The sequence below is a fragment of the Anabrus simplex genome, chromosome 8 (genome assembly GCF_040414725.1).
Source record: "Anabrus simplex isolate iqAnaSimp1 chromosome 8, ASM4041472v1, whole genome shotgun sequence".
Lineage (NCBI taxonomy): Eukaryota > Metazoa > Arthropoda > Insecta > Orthoptera > Tettigoniidae > Anabrus > Anabrus simplex.
Genome location: NC_090272.1, coordinates 8,469,504 through 8,490,839, shown reverse-complemented (window position 1 = coordinate 8,490,839; position 21,336 = coordinate 8,469,504). Strand labels below are relative to the sequence as shown.

The 21,336-nt window shown below is 39.2% G+C and overlaps 1 protein-coding gene across 1 annotated transcript in view; it reads right to left on the bottom strand.

Moving 5' to 3' along the window:
• The window catches only part of LOC136879105 (dipeptidase 1-like), a 475,836-nt gene that overhangs the window by 11,889 nt on the left and 442,611 nt on the right, over positions 1 to 21,336 (bottom strand). Inside the window, exon 10 of the mRNA XM_068228978.1 lies at positions 18,202 to 18,340. Coding sequence (XP_068085079.1) covers positions 18,202 to 18,340 — 139 coding nt within the window. The remainder of the gene's footprint in view (positions 1 to 18,201; positions 18,341 to 21,336) is intronic.

The following is a 21,336-nucleotide window of genomic DNA, read 5'->3' as shown; positions in this document are numbered from 1 at the left end:
CTTATTTTTCTACTAGCATATGTACCCGTTCTTCGCACGGGAATTGGTAATCAATTTCACGATTCCTTCATGCATTTATGCGAAGATACATGCCTGTATTCGGCGTGTGGCTGTAACGTGATGTACGATAAAGATTGGAGACAGAATCAGGAGTTTATTGAACGATACAGTCGCCGTGCATAATTTGCTACACTTCTCGGTTACATATCGTTGTTCATTTGAAACCGGGAGTGGCGCTGTGGCTGGAACCACAACCTCCCTTATTATCTGTTCTATCTTAACCACCTTGAAATGCCATGACATGTAAAGCACTCCGTTTGTGATATCTCTCTTGTTACCCTCCTATTGAAAAGTTTCACATAAGAAAAGTTTTTCGAAATTGATTTCCATTAAGGCTGATAGTTATCCGTTAAAGATGGTCATTTAATTTTTGTGGGAGGGTAAAATGACTGTATCGGCCTCCTATAAACGCACAAACATATCCGGGATTACAAACAATATTGGCCCTAAAACGTATCCTAGGAAAGTATAAACTTTCGTAGAAATATATTCAGTAGTTTCCCAGTTAAACAACTCGTCAAATGGACAGTCAGACAAGCACACACAAACCTAACAAAATGCAGATGGTGATTACTACACACGAAATGGATAACTGGAAGAAAATTTCGCCGAAATACTCAATGTACAGACGCATGGTCCTTACGATACTATTATATAGATAAGGAATCTGCTCCACGTACAACACCTTTTCGGCTATGTCCACTGGACTTAATCTGTAAAACCGTCCGTTAATGTACATCCCTATTAATCATCCTATCGAAAAAGTGCACATCACGAAAAGTTTTAGAAATGGATTTCCATCAAGGTTGGTTTATTCCCATCCAGGTTGGTCTGGTATATTTGTGGGAGAGTAAAATCACTGTTTCGGTTTCCTATAAACCCCCAGTCCACTCCTGGAATTCGAAATACTATGAACCTTAAAACCTTCCTTTGGACAGGGTGATGCTAATTATGAACTTTAGTTAAAATATTTTCAGTAGTTTTGCAGATAAAGAAATATGCTTTACACGCACCCACTTTTAGGCCAAATCCGCTTGAACTTAGAATGAAAAATGGTCCATTGATGATATCTCCCTCGTTAATCCTCGTATCGAAATGATGAACAAGATAAAAATGTTATAGAAATTGATTTCCATTAAAGCAGGTAGATTCCCATTGAGCTTGGTACTGTATATTTTGTGGGAGTGCAAAATCACAGTTTCGGCTTTGTATAAACCTCCAGTCAATTCAGGGATTTAGAAATAATATAGGCCCTAAAAACCTATCCAAGGACACCCGAGTTCTTAATATGAAGTTTGGTAGAAATATATTTATGAGTTTTCAAGTTAAAAGTACTTAGACAAACAGACACCAAAGCTAAAATATATGCAGATGGTCATGATTACCCCTGAAACGGATAATTGAACGAAAATGTCGCCAAAATAGTCAATGTACAGACAAACGATCGTTGCGATTTATCCGTTCAGGATAGTATGTGATAAGGATCAGACTTAATTTCATTACACCGATACGGATATCTTATTTCATAAGGATCCCTAGAACTATATCAAATCGACATAATATGAAGTTTTGTTACTAGGGCCATACTAGTTAAACATAAATTCAAAACCGGACTGAAATAATTCCTTCTCTTGAAATTGTCTGAAGGTATATATCAGACTTTGACCTAAAACAATCGAAATCATTGGAAGGCATCAGAAAACAAACTGGTAGTTAAATATAAATGTTTTAAATTGAAATAACGTAAATCACAGTTAAGGGAAAACATGACTGATACTTAGGCATTTTGCTTCAGAACACTGTTTTATGAATTTTAGGATCAAAAATGCATGAGTTTTTCATGTTTCAATCATGTCGTTACCTTAACCCTACAATAATGTTTAAAATTCCAAACACGTGTGTGGAAGGAGGTAGTCATGTTGAGATGTCATCACACAAAATGTGCCTACAACATTGATTGATTGATTGATTGATTGATTGATTGATTGATTGATTGATTGATTGATTGATTGATTGATTGATTGATTGATTGGTTGGTTGATTGATTGGTTGGTTGATTGATTGATTGATTGATTGATTGATTGATTGATTGATTGATTGATTGATTGATTGATTGATTGATTGATTGATTGATTGATTGATTGATTGATTGATTGATTGATTGATTGATTGATTGATTGATTGATTGATTGATTGATTTTTAAAGGAGAAAATAATTGTGTTATTTAGCCTAAGAGTGCAAGTATGTTTAAAACGCATGCGAATGCGTTGTCTGTCAAGCAGTGTCTTCATGGTCCTACAGAAATTTGACCGCAGGTTTCAATGGAGGATGATAAGGAGCACAAAGAAGGCTCTTTAGTATACTGAGGGTTAAGGAATGAAATAAAATAAAATAAAGCTCCGTTTTATATAGTAATCAATGACGAGGTATTCATTGTATGATGTGGATTGATGGCACACTCTTACGCAGATCGCAGAGCCTAGACCTCGTAGAACAGTGCACAGCCTTGGAGGGGAGGGCGACCTGGGGAAATCACAGTTGTTGACTTCGTCTTTAGCAGATTGCTTATTGAAGTTTTGTGATTTATTTTTCCCTACACTAATTAAACTTTTGAAGTAGTTTACTGAGAACACCATCTTCCACCACCAGTGCCTCATTTCAGTTATGTGGTCTACATTGCAGCTTTGACAGTGAAAAAGAAGTGACGTAAGGAAATCTTCCCTGTTACGTTACAAAATGGAGAGAATCAACTATAGGCAAAAAGTTGATCGACCAATATTCCCAAACATTTTTGTGATCATTTCTCATAAGGTTGTGTAAACATTCGATGATGACAACTAGAAAGCCATAAAAGTTCAGAATTTAAGCCGTGATTCCCATAAAAATTCACTATGTCGATTCGTGTCCGGTGATTTGCGAAAAGAATTACAATAGTAGGTCTTACCTTGTCTGCACCAATCAAATTAATGTACAGAGGAGTGTAAACCAGTTACTTATAAAATAAGAGGATTACACAATAAATTTTGAGCAACAAAGCACAACATAAGGATTCTCCATTTTCTAGACTCTTATATTTGAAAACAAAAAGAAGGTAAATGCTAGGACACCGACGGAAAACATGGAAATTAAATAATCCCCAAAAACTGCAAACACTCTACCCTCCACAGCCAACTCGCTCGGTGTCTGAATTGGTAGGCACGTCACCACTTCTGATAGCCTGCAATGCTACTACATTATTGGTTGTAGTAGTAGTAATCAACATGACACTGGTAAGGTACTGCCGGATGTTATGTTTTTCGTATAATATTTGTTTAAATATGGAACTGTCTCATATGATATTGCTTCTGTTGCTACACAGCGGTATGTGTTTTCTACCGCATGAAAATAAAATAACTTCAAAGAGCCAGGCGTATTGTGTGCACATGTCTCCTTCGAGCTGTATACATCGAGAGGTAAATAGACTCCTCTCGTTTGATGTATACATTACGGGCGTCCTCCACCTCTCTTTTCGAGCGAACTTTGCGGAATCTAGAACTTTATACAAGCTAGTTGGGGCCCATATGTGTTCCGAGATGATTGTAGATGACCATACCCTGAGGTCAGCGTCTAGGCCACCAAATTTTACGTCCACGTACAACACTAATTTCATTTTGATTGCATTTTTTATTTGGCCGAACTTGGGTTTCGTGGCGAGCATGGGATATGTAAAGGCTAGGACTGGGATGGAAGGGACTTTAACCTGTATTAAGATACAGCCTTGCTTATGTGAAAATGAGAAAGATCTTTAGGCCTGCTAATTGTGGAGTTTGAACCGACCATCTGTTGAACACAATCCAGCGAACTCACACGGTGTTTTGAATATTATGAATATAAAAATGACTTCGATTGCACTCCAATTTCAACGGTGTCCCCGCACATATGCACTTTTAGAGAAGAGGTAGAATATTGTTTCTCACGGTTGGTTTCGACTAGCCCATTCTTTAAATAAAAGCTTCGTAAACTTAATTTAAACATAATACAAATACGTTTCTTTCTTTAACACATACCTATCAAATTTTGATTATATCTCACATTCGTTTTTGTTCCTTTTACCTCAAAGTGGCTAATTTGCGTATGACATGGTGTCATTTACCTCGGTGTATGGAATTTTAATTTTGTACATGAATTACGAAGAAATCATTATTTTCTAAAGAATGCTTCTATAGTCGTTTAAAAAATATGATAAGAATATACGTATTATATGTTATAACTTGAAACATCGAGAAACCTGACCATATATACGTTTTACAGTAGTATTTGTGTAATGACATTTTGTTTGGATTGAATTTGTAAGTTTTTGCTCCACTGAGTTTAATCGCTTTGCTTCATTATCCGCCGGTGAGGTAAGTTCGGCCAAGTTTGAGTAATGATAAAATCATGTTATTAAATGATCACTCCAATTATTCCTGGCGAAGGCTCACCAACCCGCACTATATTTTGTACTTAGCAGGTTGGTAAGCGACCAATATTTCCAGTAATATTCTGATACATGTGATTTTCATCCTTTGTAATTTGATTGCATGCAGCCACGTTTGATTACTACCTGTCAGTTTCTTGATCTGCTTATCCTAAAATATTTACATTCATTTACATTTATGTTTAGGGTTGGAATAGAACAAGAGTTGACCAAGGGAGGTCGGACAGAATAGATGAAAGTAAGGAGCTTGGCACAAGTAAGTCAAAACAATGCTAGGAATCAGCTAAAGACCCGGTAATCGCCAACCCGCGTTCCGAAGTTAAGAGCCGCTGGGACCCCTTTCAGCCGCGTCTTAGGACAAGCAAAAAATACCTCCCCAACCCACAGAGTGCTTGATGAGAAGGTGCGAGAGTGAACGTTGATATGGTATGGTCATGTTCTGTGACAGATGTGTTCGTGTCATATATGATAGAACCTAAAATAACCCTGGAACCTCTCTCCAAAATATTCTAAAATATTGTTGTTACAGGTATATCGCATGTTTCCCTTTAAGATCAAAATCAACAGAAAAGAAATGAAGTTAATGTCAAAATCTCCCCTACAGTACCTGCAAAATGCCCCATTGCCAAAGTTTGCCCCATCTAAAATATTATTTTTGTAAATTTGTCATATTTTCTTGTCTAAGAGCCCATTAAACAAAAAAAGTTGTAAATGTCTAAATTCGACCTTCGGTCTTAAAAGCCTAAAAATAATAAACATTTACTTCTAATAGGAGCCACAACTTTACTCGTTTAGCTGAAGTATCGTTCACACTGCAGTGTGAATACTACACTAGTCTTCACTGCTGAGTTAAGGGGGAGAAATGAGCTGGTTTTCTCACGTCATGATGGGGGCATTCGGGACAGCAAGGAAACAATCTATAGTAATAAACGACGAACTATCTCATTAATAAATCAATCAGGAATATCAGAAAGTATAACATCATACATAAGAAGTTCTATCACCCATTCAGTTACTGATTACCAGCCCAACTAAACCTCTCACCGCCAGTACTCTCGAAAAATTATAAATTGCATGAACACGGTTAATTGTAGGTATACTCCTTTACACATTGCTCTAAAAGTCTATAATGGTGTATAGGAGGCCCCAATCTCAAAGGATTAGAAAGCACTTTCAGTCTCCAGTTACAGCACGGCGCTTGACGAAGGCGCTCGGGAATTTCCTATCATGTGAGAAAAACCTCGATAAGCCCGACAGCAAGAGAAGCTTGGAAATAACTAGCAGTAGACAATGCAAGGTTTCATAAGACGTGATTCTGTGATGGCGATGGATGCATTCTGTGGTCAGTTTCTATTATGCTGCTGTCTCGTTCTTCGTACGGCATTTTACTGAATTTTAAAGTGGGATCAATATTTCTTTCTGGACAGAAACCTCAACTCAAGTGCCTTTCTTGCACGGAAAATTAACTGCGATACGAACATTTCCATGGCAAAACAGAACTGTCTCCAATATTACGGAGATAAACCGTGTGCTAGTGTAATGCAATGTAGAAAAAGAAGTGAAGGAATGGGAAAGCAGACTTTAGATGATACACACCAGTATTGCCAACTCAAAATTCTATTTCCGCTGCACGGACTTTAAAAACACACTAACCTTGAATTAAAATCGCAAGATTTTTCCTCACTTGCACATTTTGAAATACTGAACTAAACACATCAAAAAACGTTTTGCATCACCTTGGTGCTAGGAGGCCATGAACCTTTACATACAAATGGAATAGTGATATACACAAACAGCATTTCATCTCTCTTTATTGCTCACGAAAACCACACATTGCAAGTTGTACAGTCATACAGCCAACCTTTCTGAAGTTGTGGTCCAGATTGCAGCATACACCAATACCTCTAATACCGAGTAGCACTTCCGCTTGCATTGATACATGCCTGTATTCGGCGTGGTATACTATCCACTGGTTCATCAAAGCATTGTTGATGCACATTGTCCCACTCCTCAATGGAAACTCGGCGTAGATCTCTCAGATTTGTTGGTGGGGCACCTCGACAAAGAGTAACCCTTTTCAGTTTATCCCAGGCATGATCGAAAGGGTTCATGTCTGGAGAACATGCTGGCCGCTGTAGTCGGGCGGTGTAGTTATCATGAAGGAACTCATTCACTATATGTGCATAAGAATTGTCATCCATGAAGCCGAATGCATCTTCGAAATGCTGCCGATATGGCTGCTCTATAGATCAGAGGATGTCATTTCTGTATCGTATAGCCCTTCCATGACCATCAGTGGCGTACGTCGGCTCCACGTGATTCCATCCCAAAACATCAGCCACTACCTTGTTGCACTCGCTCAACACTGTATGTAAGACGTTCAGCCTGACCAGAAGGCCTCCAAACACATCTCCGATAATTGTCTGGTTGAAGGCATATGCGACACTCATCTGTGAAGAGAACGTGGTACCAATTATGATGCGTCCATTCAACATGTTGTTAGGCCCAACTGTACCGCGATGCATGGTGTCTAGGTTGCAAAGGTAGACGTTGTCATGGACGTGGGAAGTGAAACTGCCCATCATGCAGCCTATTGCGTACAGATTAATTTGAAAACGACGTCCTCTGGCTGCACGAAACGCAATATTCAGCATGGTGGCGTTGCTTTCAAGGTTCCTCCGAGCTGACATCCGTACGTAGCGGTCATCGACTGCAGTCGTGGCCATTGGGTGGCCTGAGCGAGGCATGCCATCGAGAGTTCCTGTATCTCTATAGCCCCTCCATGTCCGAACAACATCGCTTTGGTTGACTCGGAGACGTCTGGAAACTTCCCCTGACACAACGTAACAATGCGGATATGATCAAACTGCGGTAATGACATTCTAGACATGGCAGAACTACGCCTTACTGGTGGATGATTGGCTGTCGTACTCCCTGCTCATGCCTTGTTGTTTACATCTCTGGGCAGGTTTAGTGACATCTCGGAACAGTCAAAGGGACTGTGTTCTTGATGCAGCGTAAGTTTTCCAGCGAGCTTGGAACCGAGGTGATGCAACACTTTATTTTGATGTGTGTATGTAATAAATTCTTGTATAGGAAGTGTCAGAGATGTTGTGATTGTGATCAGTAGTTGGCAGTAATTTAGTTATCTTACTATAATGACGATAATTGTATTGTAATGACAACGAAATCAAAACAAGGAATGGGAATACGTAGTGAGGAGCGAAATGTAACAAATATTTCTACATTTCCTGCATCTCGGCGTATAAGCAAACAGCTGGTGGCACTTGAATCAAATAATATTTCTTCTTCTTTTTCTCTTTATTCTTATTATTATCGAATTTGGCCGTCTGAGGAGCACGGAAAGTAACCCTGTACATTCATATTGACCCCCAATAGTTCTTCATCCTTTCACTTCGCTGTTTCCTCCTTCCTTCTCTTTCTCTTGGAAACTCTTGACAAGTTGTATCAGTATTCCGAAAGTTTCTGCGTCTCGTGTTTTACCGTCTGTTATTCTCTCAGAACTTTTCTTCAGTCTTGGTTCCCATTCTTGCTCTTGTTACACACTCATCCATGCTCATTAGGTGACCAAAAACTTGAATTCTCCTCAGTTTGATCGTGACCGACATTCTTTCACGCTCTTCGTCCCTGTATGGATACCTTTTATGTCTCCTCTCCTACTCCCTCCCCTTTCCCGGATTTTCCTCAATATTTTCCCTTCCTTTCTCTCTCTCTCTCTCTCTCTGTCTTCTTTTTCACCACTTTTCATAGAGAACATGCGTCATATGCAATACAAACTCTCCGGTTTGATTACTGCGTTGTAATGTTTGATTTTAGTTTTCCTTGAGAGATTCCTCTTATTTTAGGTATCTTTAGTCAGTTGGATGGTAGTTCCAGTCTTTCTTGTTCTTGATCTGTTTACTTCTTTATCGAATTCATCTGAACTATGTCATGGGAGACTACTGGCGAAAATGAGTGCTGTCGGACTAGAAAAAAGAGCGACTGAATGGGATGCTATATTTCTAGAAAATAGAACTCAAAGAAATAGAGTAGGCAAAGCTTTATCTAACCCTGTAGTAATTAAGAGGGGAATTTCTGAAGGCAGTAATATTGGACCTTTACGTTTTCTTATATATATCAATGATATGTGTAAAGAAGCGGAATCAGAGGTAAGGCTGTTTGCAGATGGTGTTATTCTGTACAGAGTAATAAATAAGTTACAAGTTTGTGAGCAGTTGAAAAATGACCTCGATAATGTTGTGAGATGAACAGCAGGGAACGGTATGATGATAAACGGAGTTAAAAGTCAGGTTGTGAGTTTAACAAATAGGAAAAGTCCTCTCAGTTTTAATTACTGCGTTGATGGGGTGAAAGTTCCTTTTGGGGATCATTGAAAGTACCTAGGCGTTAATATAAGAAAAGATCTTCACTGGAGTAATCACATAAATATGATTGTAAATAAAGGGAACAGATCTCTGCACATTGTTTTGAGGGTATTTAGGGGTTGTAGTAATAATGTAAAGAAAAGAGCATATAAATCTCTGGTAAGACTCCAACTAGAGTATGGTTCCAGTGTATGGGACCCTCACCAGGATTACCTGATTCAAGAACTGGAAAAAATCCAAAGAAAAGCAGTTCGATTTGTTCTGGGTGATTTCCGACAAAAGAGTAGCGTTACAAAAATGTTGGAAGTTTGGGCTGGGAAGACTTAGGAGAAAGGATACGAGCTGCTCGATTAAGTGGTATGTTCCGAGCTGTCAGTAGAGAGATGGCGTGGAATGACATCAGTAGACGAATAAGTTTGAGGGGTGTCTTTATAAGTAGGAAAGATCACAATATGAAGATAAAGTATCGATTCAAGAGGACAAATTGGAGCAAATAAACGTTTATAGGAAGGGAAGTTAGGGATTGGAATAACTTACGAAGGGAGATGTCCAGTAAATTTCCAATTTCTTTGCGATCATTTAAGGCTAGGAAAACAACAGATAGGGACTCTGCCACCTGAGCGACTGCCCTAAATGCAGATCAGGATTGACTGATTGATTGATTGATTGATTGATTGATTGATTGATTGATTGATTGATTGATTGATCGATCGATCGATTGATTGATTGATTGATTGATTGATTGATTGATTGATTGATTGATTGATTGATTGATTGATTGATTGATTGATTGATTGATTGATTGATTGATTGATTGATTGATTGATTGATTGATTGATTGATTGATTGACCGACCTTGCTATTTAAAACTTGTTGACTTATCCGTACTCTCCTTTTAGTGCTGTGGGTGAATCTCTAATATCGGTCTTGAATTTAATCCTCTCAAAAGATATCTGATGTCCAACTTTTCCTGCTACTTCTTTCAGAAGGTTGATTTGTTCTAAAGCAGTGTCTATACTTCTAGAGAGGATTGTTATGTTATCAGAGAAGGCCAAACAGTTTATACCAATCCCTCTGTGCCTTCAACCTAATCCCTTCTCATGTTGGAGTCCCCATGTTTTGAGTTTTCCCCATACTCTTATCACCTTTTCCAGGACGCTGTTGTAAAGGATCGCGGAGAGCCCGTTTTACTGCCGGTGTTAATTTCAAATTCATCTGAGATCTCTCCCATAAATTTTAGCGTCGTCTTTGTTTCAGTGAGAGTCTGGATAATATGTTGATTCATTTTATGTCACTTCCAAATTCCTCTAAAATGTTCAGTAGAGAAACTCTGTATAGTGAACCGTACGCATGTTTGAAGTCAACGAAAACTATGACATAGTTCTTAGTAACTCTGTCTGGTATTATAGGTTTCAGGTTTAGAATATGTTGTGCACATGATCTGCGTTTTTGAACTCACCTTGGTATTGTGCGATTCGTTTGTATTATTAGTTCAATTCTATTACGAAGAGATTTTGATAGTATTTTATATGTAACTGCTACTAGGATGATTCCTCTGTAATTGTTCACATCTGTTTTGTCACCGTTCTTGTATAACGGGTGTATCAGTGCGTTCTTCCAGTCATCAGAGATTTTCTCCGTTCGCCAATAATTTCCTGTATTAGATTTGCCAGATCCCGTGTTGCTTGACTGCGAGTTCCTTTCGCAATTCGGGAAGAACCAAATCCTCCCCTGGAGCCTTATTGTTTTTCAGACACCGGAATGTTGTATATTTGTCTCTCGTCTGATGGGCCCGAAGGTTTAGTATTTATTTGTGGTTGGCTTAAATCTATTCTTTATTCAGGTTCGCTGCAGTTCAGTAGATTTTCAAAATAACGTGCCAAAATACGTCTTCTATTATTATTATTATACCGGGCGAGTTGGCCGTGCGCGTAGAGGCTCGCGGCTGTGAGCTTGCATCCGGGAGATAGTAGGTTCGAATCCCACTATCGGCAGTCCTGAAAATGGTTTTCCATGGTTTCCCATTTTCACACCAGGCAAATGCTGGGGCTGTACCTTAATTAAGGCCACGGCCGCTTCCTTCCAACTCCTAGGCCTTTCCTATCCCATCGTCGCCATAAGACCTATCTGTGTCGGTGCGATGTAAAGCCGCTAGCAAAAATTATTATTATTATTATTATTATTATTATTATTATTATTATTATTATTATTATTATTATTATTATTATTCATTTCCTTAAACGTAATCATGTCCTATTCTCTTTCTATAGCATTCCTTCATTCGCTGACCCCCGTTCTGCTCGTTCGGTTTGTATTTGTTCCCTTGACTTTTCTTCGGACATATCCTTTACGACTGCAGTATGTCTTCCACCATGGTCCTTGACACCCAGAGAACTTGAGTTGTTCATTTATTACTGTGCTTTTGTTATTATAATCTCGTGTGTGGAGAGATGGGGCTGAGAATCTCATTGTATGAGAACACAATCTAGATTTGTCAACAGGGAGGACGTGTCTGTAGAGCTATCGAACAAACGCCGCTCTGTGACAAGTCCACACAGTTAACCAGGCTAATGAATAACCCGAGAGGGAATAGTGTAAAGTTGATAAAGTATCCCTGTGAAGCCTTCTCCACACTTAGCTTGTGATTAATTGTGCTTCAGCTAATAACACACTGTCATTGTTGGATGCGCTTGAGAAGGGTTGGCTGTTGAGATAAAGTAGTGATAAAGTAGTGAAAACCTATTGAAATAGCTTAATTTTGTGTATATCCGATTCATTTAGTGCTGTTTATGTAGTGGTGTTTAGTGCTTGTTGGTAGACATTGGGAGTAGTGACATTTATTTAAATTTTGTAGCAAGTAATTCAGTTAGTCTTCAGTAAATTACGTTTCTGCAGCAACTTCTCCGGTATTTCGTATAGATATCCGTTCAAACTATCGCGAAGGTAATAATTTACTACATTAAAAAACACGATACGCCTGTAAACTTCCATTTAAAAATAAGTTAAAGTGATTACACGGTATAGTTAACAGTTATTGTATTGTTATTGATTATTGTCGCTCCTCATATTCAAATGTTGCATTGTTGGCTACAGTCGTGAACAAAGGGTGTAGTGTAGTCAAGTAAATATAAATAAAAATCAGCTGACCTTGTATTCCATTCATTTGTACTTCTGAGTAGGTAGTTAGTATCCGTAATTTATATTTCGCTCCCTCGATCTTTCAGTATTTATCAGCGGTTAGCTAATAATAATAAAGTTCATACATCCCAGTAACTGCAGTTCAAGTCCCTGGAGTAGTAGTAGTAGTTTTGATAGAAATATTTGAGAATTTATTGTAGACAACCTCGTATTTTTCAGCAGGCCTAATTAAGGACACTTTTCTTTCTCCGTCCCGTGGAGTAGGGAAAATAATAGTAATCCACCAGCTGTAATAATCACATAACCACATTTCAGTAGAATTGTAGTGAAGATAAGGTATAATATATTGGATAGTATCTTGCCAGTTATATTCGTGTTTTTCTTCGTGTACGGCAAACCTTTTCATACTTAAGCATTTAACCAAACGCAGTGTAGTGTAGTGTAGATACATTGTAGTATAGATACAGTACATTTAGATAGTGCCGTATCTTGCCTGCTATATTCGTGTGTATCTATTAGACCGTAATACTAATAATAATTTGTCTAAGCATTTAGCTTCGTTGGTAATCTTTGAGTACAGTAGTTCTTGCAAATTTCATTTCTGTTGTGCTTAGTAGTGACATACGGTACCGGTATCATAATTAGGATACGTCTGAAAGTAGTTTAAAAATTACTGTAGTGTACTGTACAGTAGTATACGAGTAATATCCTATTAGAATTGAGTGTACTTATTTTATTATTGTAAAATATTTGTGTAGTACTGGTGTAGTAGAGGTATCCGTAGGAACTCTTACTAAAATACTGTTGTTGTAATTAGGATAGGCTTAATTGCAGTTTGGAATTGTGTAGTTCTTGTGTATTACTTTCGATATTCAGTAATTAACAGCAGTTTTTATCCTGTTAGGGGTTGTAGAATAACAAAAAAGTAGAGCACGACTAAGTAGTATTGTAGTGTAGTCGTATATTAATTACCTTATTGTTGTGTACTATCCCAGACAATATATCACTTCGTTCATTTATTTTTTGCAAATAAGTTATTTTATTTTAATTTTTTCCCCCCGTAAAGAATGGCTAAGGAGCGCGAGTGTAGTTATTGTGGGTGTGATGAGGCATTGAGGGGTATGAGGGAGGAGTTGGAAAGTTTGAGGGAGATAATTAGGATTCTCACAGAAGACAGGAAGGAAGATAGGACTCCCTCAAACAGTAGGTGTACAAGAGGGAGGGGAAGGAAAGGGAGGAGTTGTAGAAGACAGGTGGTCTAATGTTCTAAGGGAAAGGAGATTGCAGGCTAAGGGCTCTATTCAGGATCAGAATTCAGGACAGGTGTCTGTGCGAAATCGGTACGAGTCACTCCAGGTAGAACAACAGAGGGAAGATGAGGGACAGGGAACTGTTGCTGAGATGCGTGGAAGTAGGAGGAAGGGAAAAGGTAGAAAAGGGAAATGTAGAGTAGAGGATAGGAAAAGACAGGTGGAACAGGGTCATGGGAAGGAGAAAAGGGAGGAGGAAGTAGCTTCTGCAGCAGTGAGAGAAGATAGGGCTGACCGGGAGGGGAGGGGATCAGATGAGGTGGGGAGGGTTGAGGCTCTGGTCATGGGGGATTCCATCGTTAGACACGTGGGGAAAGTGTGTGGAGGAAAGGGAACCAGGGTAGAATGTTATCCAGGAATTAGGTTGAGGCAGATGTTGAGGAAAGTAGAAGAGAGGGAGGAGGGGAAGGAAAAGGTGGTAGTGTTTCACGTTGGTACCAACAACGTAAGGCAAGCTGATATAAGTACCAACATAGTTGGAGAGGTGTGGGATCTGGTAGATGCAGCACGGGTGTAGTTTAAGAAAGCGGAGATTGTTATTAGTGGAATAATGTGTAGGAGGGATACTGACTGGAGAGTGATTGGGGATTTAAATGAGACTATGGAGTGGGTATGTGGGAAATTGGGAGTGGAATTTCTAGATCCTAATGGGTGGGTAGGAGATAGGGATCTGCGCTCAGATGGCCTTCATTTAAACCGCAGTGGTACATATAAGTTAGGAAATTTGTTTGGAAGGGTAATAGGGAGGTACATTCAGGGAAACGGGATGGCCTAGGGAGCGGTGATAAGGGAACAGGGAACTGGAAATCATGTAGGGATGACATAAAATTGTTAGTGTTGAACTGTAGAAGTATTGTAAAGAAAGGAATAGAATTAAGTAATTTAATAGATATATATTTACCGGATATTGTAATAGGAGTTGAATCATGGCTGAGAAATGATATAATGGATGCAGAAATTTTCTCACCGCACTGGAGTGTGTATCGTAGAGATAGGATAGGAATGGTGGGAGGGGGAGTGTTCATTCTGGTGAAAGAAGAATTTGTAAGCTACGAAAAAGTTAAAGATGAGACACATGAAATTCTAGGTGTAAGGCTCATTTCTAAAGATAATAGGCAACTTGATATATTTGGAGTGTACAGATCGGGAAAGGGTAGCACTGATGCGGATTCGGAATTATTTGATAGGATAGTCAGCTATGTGGGAAACGACATGGAAAGAAATGTGATTGTAGCAGGAGATCTGAATTTGCCAGATGTCAATTGGGAAGGAAATGCGAACGACAGGAAGCATGACCAACAAATGGCAAATAAGTTAATATGGGAAGGACAGCTGATTCAGAAAGTGATGGAACCAACCAGAGGGAAAAATATCCTGGATGTGGTGCTGATAAAACCAGATGAGCTCTATAGGGAAACTGAAGTAATAGATGGTATTAGTGATCATGAAGCTGTTTTTGTGGTAGTTAAAAATAAATGTGATAGAAAGGAAGGTCTTAAAAGTAGGACTGTTAGGCAGTACCATATGGCTGATAAAGCAGGCATGAGGCAGTTTCTAAAAAGTAACTATGATCGGTGGAAAACGGTAAATAAAAATGTAAACAGACTCTTGGATGGGTTTAAAGGAATTGTTGAGGAATGCAAAAACAGGTTTGTACCTTTAAGGGTGCTAAGGAATGGTAAAGACCCACCTTATTATAATAGAGAAATAAAGAGACTAAGAAGGAGGTGCAGACTGGAAAGAAATAGAGTTAGAAATGGCTGTGGAAGTAAGGAGAAATTGAAGGAACTTACTAGAAAATTGAATCTAGCAAAGAAGGCAGCTAAGGATAACATGATGGCAAGCATAATTGGCAGTCATACAAATTTTAGTGAAAAATGGAAAGGTACGTATAGGTATTTTAAGGCAGAAACAGGTTCCAAGAAGGACATTCCAGGAATAATTAATGAACAAGGGGAGTGTGTATGTGAAGATCTTCAAAAGGCAGAAGTATTCAGTCAGCAGTATGTAAAGATTGTTGGTTTCAAGGATAATGTCGAGATAGAGGAGGAGACTAAGGCCAAAGAAGTAATAAAATTTACATATGATAACAATGACATTTACAATAAGATACAAAAGTTGAAAACTAGAAAAGCGGCTGGAATTGATCAGATTTCTGGGGATATACTAAAGACAATGGGATGGGATATAGTACCATAACTGAAGTACTTATTTGATTATTGTTTGGTCGGAGGAACTATACCAGATGAATGGAGAGTTGCTATAGTAGCCCCTGTGTATAAAGGAAAGGGTGATAGACATAAAGCTGAAAATTACAGGCCAGTAAGTTTGACATGCATTGTATGTAAGCTTTGGGAAGGCATTCTTTCTGATTATATTAGACATGTTTGTGAAATTAATAACTGGTTCGATAGAAGGCAATTCGGTTTTAGGAAAGATTATTCCACTGAAGCTCAACTTGATTCCTGCAAGATATAGCAGATATCTTGGATTCTGGAGGTCAAATGGACTGTATCGCGATTGACTTGTCTAAAGCATTTGATAAGGTGGATCATGGGAGACTACTGGCAAAAATGAGTGCAATTGGACTAGACAAAAGAGTGACTGAATGGGTTGCTATATTTCTAGAAAATAGATCTCAGAGAGTTAGAGTTGGTGAAGTTTTGTCTGACCCTGTAATAGTTGAGAGGGGAGTTCCTCAGGGCAGTGTTATCGGACCTTTATGTTTTCTTATATATATAAATGATATGAGTAAAGGAGTGGAATCGGAGGTAAGGCTTTTTGCGGATGATGTTATTCTCTATAGAGTGATAAATAAGTTACAAGATTGTGAGCAACTGCAACGTGACCTCGAAAATGTTGTGAGATGGACAGCAGGCAATGGTATGTTGATAAACGGGGTTAAAAGTCGGGTTGTGAGTTTCACAAATAGGAAAAGTACTCTCAGTTTTAATTACTGCGTTGATGGGGTGAAAGTTCCTTTTGGGGATCATTGTAAGTATCTAGGTGTTAATATAAGGAAAGATCTTCATTGGGGTAATCACATAAATGGGATTGTAAATAAAGGGTACCGATCTCTGCACATGGTTATGAGGGTGTTTAGGGGTTGTAGTAAGGATGTAAAGGAGAGGGCGTATAAGTCTCTGGTAAGACCCCAACTAGAGTATGGTTCCAGTGTATATGACCCTCACCAGGATTACCTGATTCAAGAACTGGAAAATCCAAAGAAAGGCAGCTCGATTTGTTCTGAGTGATTTCCGACAAAAGAGTAGCGTTACAAAAATCTTGCAATGTTTGGGTTGGGAAGAATTGAGAGAAAGAAGAAGAGCTGCTCGACTAAGTGGTATGTTCCGAGCTGTCAGCGGAGAGATGGCGTGGAATGACATTAGTAGACGATTAAGTTTGAATGGCGTTTATAAAAGTAGGAAAGATCACAATCTGAATATAAAGTTGGAATTCAAGAGGACAAACTGGGTCAAATATTCATTTATAGGAAGGGGAGTTAGGGATTGGAATAACTTACCAAGGGAGATGTTCAATAAATTTCCAATTTCTTTGAACTCATTTCGGAAAAGGCTAGGAAAGCAACAAATGGGGAATCTGCCACCTGGGCGACTGCGATAAATGCAGATCAGTATTGATTGATTGATTGATTGATTGATTGATTGATTGATTGATTGATTGATTGATTGATTGATTGATTGATTGATTGATTGATTGATTGATTGATTGATTGATTGATTGATTGATTGATTGATTGAAGTAGTAACATGAAACTGCAGCATTTAGGGTTCGGCCTCTGTTGTTGGCACAACACCTATAGTCACACACTTACTTTGAAATAGTGTTCAACTGCATTGATCCAATAATAATAATAAGACATGCTACCCTGAGCTGTCGTTCAAAGTTTACGCCATTTAAGCTGCCTATCTGTCAATTTTGATGCCCCGCTTTACTCCTTCTGATGGTGGAGGAGCTGGCAGACTGTTGTATAGGCCGACTTCCAACGACGTGGTGCGCAGAATGGACTCGTTCTTCGTATGGTCAGGAGGTCGACACCCACCACTAGTTCAAAATGTTCGATATTGTTACATTACGTGAGATGTCATTCAGAGCTTGGAAGACAATTTTGCGGCATCTGAAACTCACAGTAAATGCAAAACACGGAATAACAAGCTATGCCCAGAAACGGTGGTGGTGATGATTTTAGTTGTAAGAGGAAGTTCAAAGGGACAAGAGGGAGATGGAAGATGTCCTACACTTCGAAGAATAAAGGTATCACCAAGAGAAAGGCAAAAGCCTCAAGGAGCGTGAAAATGAAAAACTTCCTAGGTCGGACAAACTAGACACTATCGGGGTGGAGAAGAATAAGAGTTGACCAAGGGAAGGTGGATAGGAAAGATGAAAACTAGGAGCCTGGGATAAGGAAGTGGAAGCAATGTCAAGGCTTAGCTGAGCGCCCCGTCGTCACCAAGCCACGTACTCATCGAGCCTCTTTCAGTTGCCTCTTACGACAGGCGGGGAATATCGTGCGTGTTATTATACCACCCCAATGCACAGAGGGAAGTCGAACTAGGATCCCAAGATGAGAACTTTCCCGTCGAATGTTACGACATGTGGGGGATACCATGGATGTTGAGAGAGAGACAACGAAATAGAAGTAATGCTGAAAAAAGGAAGGACGTCAAAAATTGTGTTTGCAATCAATCAATCAATCAATCAATCAATCAATCAATCAATCAATCATCACTGATCTGCATTTGGCCTCACGTTCACGTAGCACATTCCCTATCTTTTCTGAAATGAATGCAAAGAACATGGAACTTCCCATTGAGTGTAGTGAGAACTCACCTGCTCTACCCTGGAGAAGACTCTGAGCAAGTTCAGTCCCGCCACCTGCTTCAGGTCTGCAGCAGTCCAATGTCCTGTGCGCAGAAGTTCCGCGAACAACTCGGGGTACATGGACACGTCTTCCAGTCCGCGAGGAGTCCTGAAACATGAAAGTAATATTATGTACAAAATATTTAGTAGTTTTCACGTGTATTTCTTCATATTTATTGTCCATTCTTTACAAGAATAACTTACTGAAAGTTAAAAACATGTCAAGCACCCTACTCTTTACCGCTTTATCTTAACAAGAATCAGTTAAGAAACGTCGAATGACTTCACATTTATTGCCCATTCTTTACGAGAATAATTTTCTGAAAAGAATAAACGATCGGAGGAATGTCGGGTAAAAATGCATTAGGCAGTTTACCGATAGTTGGTGAATGGGTCTGGAAGTAATTTGTAATATAGTATTTGAGAACATGGTAAGAAACGCGTCTTTGTTGGTTGGTTGGTTGGTTGGTTGGTTGGTTGGTTGGTTGGTCGGTCGGTCGGTCGGTCGGTCGGTCGGTCGGTCGGTCGGTCGGTCGGTCGGTCGGTCGGTCGGTCGGTCGGTCGGTCGGTCGGTCTGTGGAATAGTATACTTCACTTTGATGTCTTTGAGGCCCTTTACTATCACTCGCTGATACCTTCATTCTGAGAGACGCCTGCCCTTCACGCTGTACTTCTTCTTAAAACCATAATGAGAATTGGGCTAATTGAGATGTCTGATAGCAGCTCCTGTCTGCACTCAGACGTCAGGGAGGTTAGTGATACTTTCATTTTTACCCCTTGTAGTTCCTCTACTGCCTAATGCAGTTTTATCCGGCATTCCTCCGACCGTTTATACTTTTCAGCAAATTATTCTCGTAAAGAATGGGCAATAAATGTGAAGTTATTCGACGTTTCTTAATATTTAACAGCATTGACAGTGTATTTTCAAAGCTTATCGACATACTTCGTGTACAATACAGTTCACAATACTGCAGAGATTTGTACAATCAGCCAGCTTTCCGGCCGTTATTGAAAGTTGTGCGTTCCATATTTTTGCCGACACGCGCGAGCGATAATCACGTCATATACTGTGACGAGTTTTGGAGAAATGTGCTCCCCGGAAAAACTGTCTGAAAGCAGAGGTACGAATCCATAGAGTTAGTATATTATACACTAGAGGTAGCATTGGCGCTGCAGTCGCGTGCGAAGTTGAACGAGTGCGCTGTTTGGCAAAAGCTGGATTGTTTGGCACTATCACTAATGGAGCTTCCCGATAAATTGAAGTTTATACCTCTTTGAAGGAAAATGTCAGTCTCCTGTGCAGCTTATGGCTACATAGAGAGGTTCATAAAGGTCCATAGCATATCATTTCACAGGTATTTTTCCTTGAAATTCATTTTCGTACGTATAAAATAATACTTTGCATGACACTCATTGTCATGTGAATTGGCCTACTTAGGCTGACTTCGCGACTGATTCCCCTGTGGGGCTGAATGAGATTCTTTGGATCCTACCTTGAAGACTGAAATTAATGTTTTACGAAATATAAGGGATGACATTTTCCTTTCACTGAATAACCATGTGCATGATACCGAGCGAGTGGCTGCAGACTTTAGGTCACGTAGCTGTCAGTTTACATTCAGGACATAGTGGGTTTGAACCCCACTGTCGGAAGCTCTGAAGATAGTTTCCAATTCTCACACCAGGTAAATGCTGGAGCTGTACCTTAATTAAGGCCAAAGTCTTTTTCTTCCCATTCCTAGCCCTTTCCTGTCCTATAGTCATCGTAAACCTATGTATGTCGTTGCGACGTAAAGCAAATTGGTACAAAAAAGAAAATAAGGAAAGATGTGCATGATAGCCTGGAATTGTGGTCCGTTTTTCACTTTTTGTGTGTATTTATAGTAGGCCTATTAAAAACTATTGAATATATTTTCTATATAGGCCTATACAGTTTTTTGCTTTCCCTTCATACAATGCGTGTAGGAGTCACCATTCATAGCTTACCACATTTTACAATGTAGAGACTAGATGTGCCACACCGTGTGAACATCTGAGTCCTTTACTTTCGTCAATATTATTATTCGTTTAAATGTCATACAGGACTGTACACAAGCATAATGTATAATAGACTGAACGAGTTTGAGGTGCGGTTAGGGCCTCGCAGCTGTAAGCTTGCTTTTGGGAAATAGTGGGTTCAAACCCCACTATCGGCAGCCCCGAAGATGATTTTTCGTGTTTTCCCATTTTCACACCAGGCAAATGCTGGGGCTGTACCTTAATTAAGTCCACGGGCGCTTCTTTCCCTTTCCCAACCCAGCATCGCCGTAAGGCCTATATGTGTCAGTGCGATGTAAATCAAATTGTAAAAAATATTGTAACTACTTTTTCAATTCTCTTCAATCATATGTTTTACTACTCTCCCTTTCCATTAACGGAAATCATTTTACAAGTTAAAATCTTAAAGCAAATCATACATTTCAGGAAAAGCTAAATAAAAACTCTATAATAGGCTGAAACCACAACCGAATGTCATATTTCCACTTGTAATGATGTTTAGAAAACATCGATAATAATAATAATAATAATAATAATAATAATAATAATAATAATAAAAGTGGCTTTACGTCCCACTACGTACTTGCACGGTTTTTGGAGACGCTGAGGTGTCAGAATTTTTTCCCCACGGGAGTTCTTTTATGTGTTACAAGAGGCTGACTTATCGAGCACCATCAAGTATCACCGGACTGAGCCAGGCTCGAACCTGCCAACTTGGGCTCAGAAAGCTAGGGTCTAAACCGGCGATGATAATATTTTGTCTTTTACCCCAAAATCTCGCCAAAGTTTTTAGGCCTAAAATCTCGCTCATCCGCCTCGTACGAGAGAGGACATTTTCGGTCGTTGGGCAGAATTATACCAAATTCATGGTAATTTACACAAAAATAGCGAAATATACGAGCCCTCCTTCTAAACGTATGTTGTTAGAAGACTTAATATGAACAGTAAATTGATTTTTGTACTTAACTGCACCTGAACACCGTCCCCTTTTATTACGCATTTAATCCTGTATTCATGCTTTTTTGGCTTTCTGTTTTACTGGAGAGAAGCATCACAACTATACTGTAG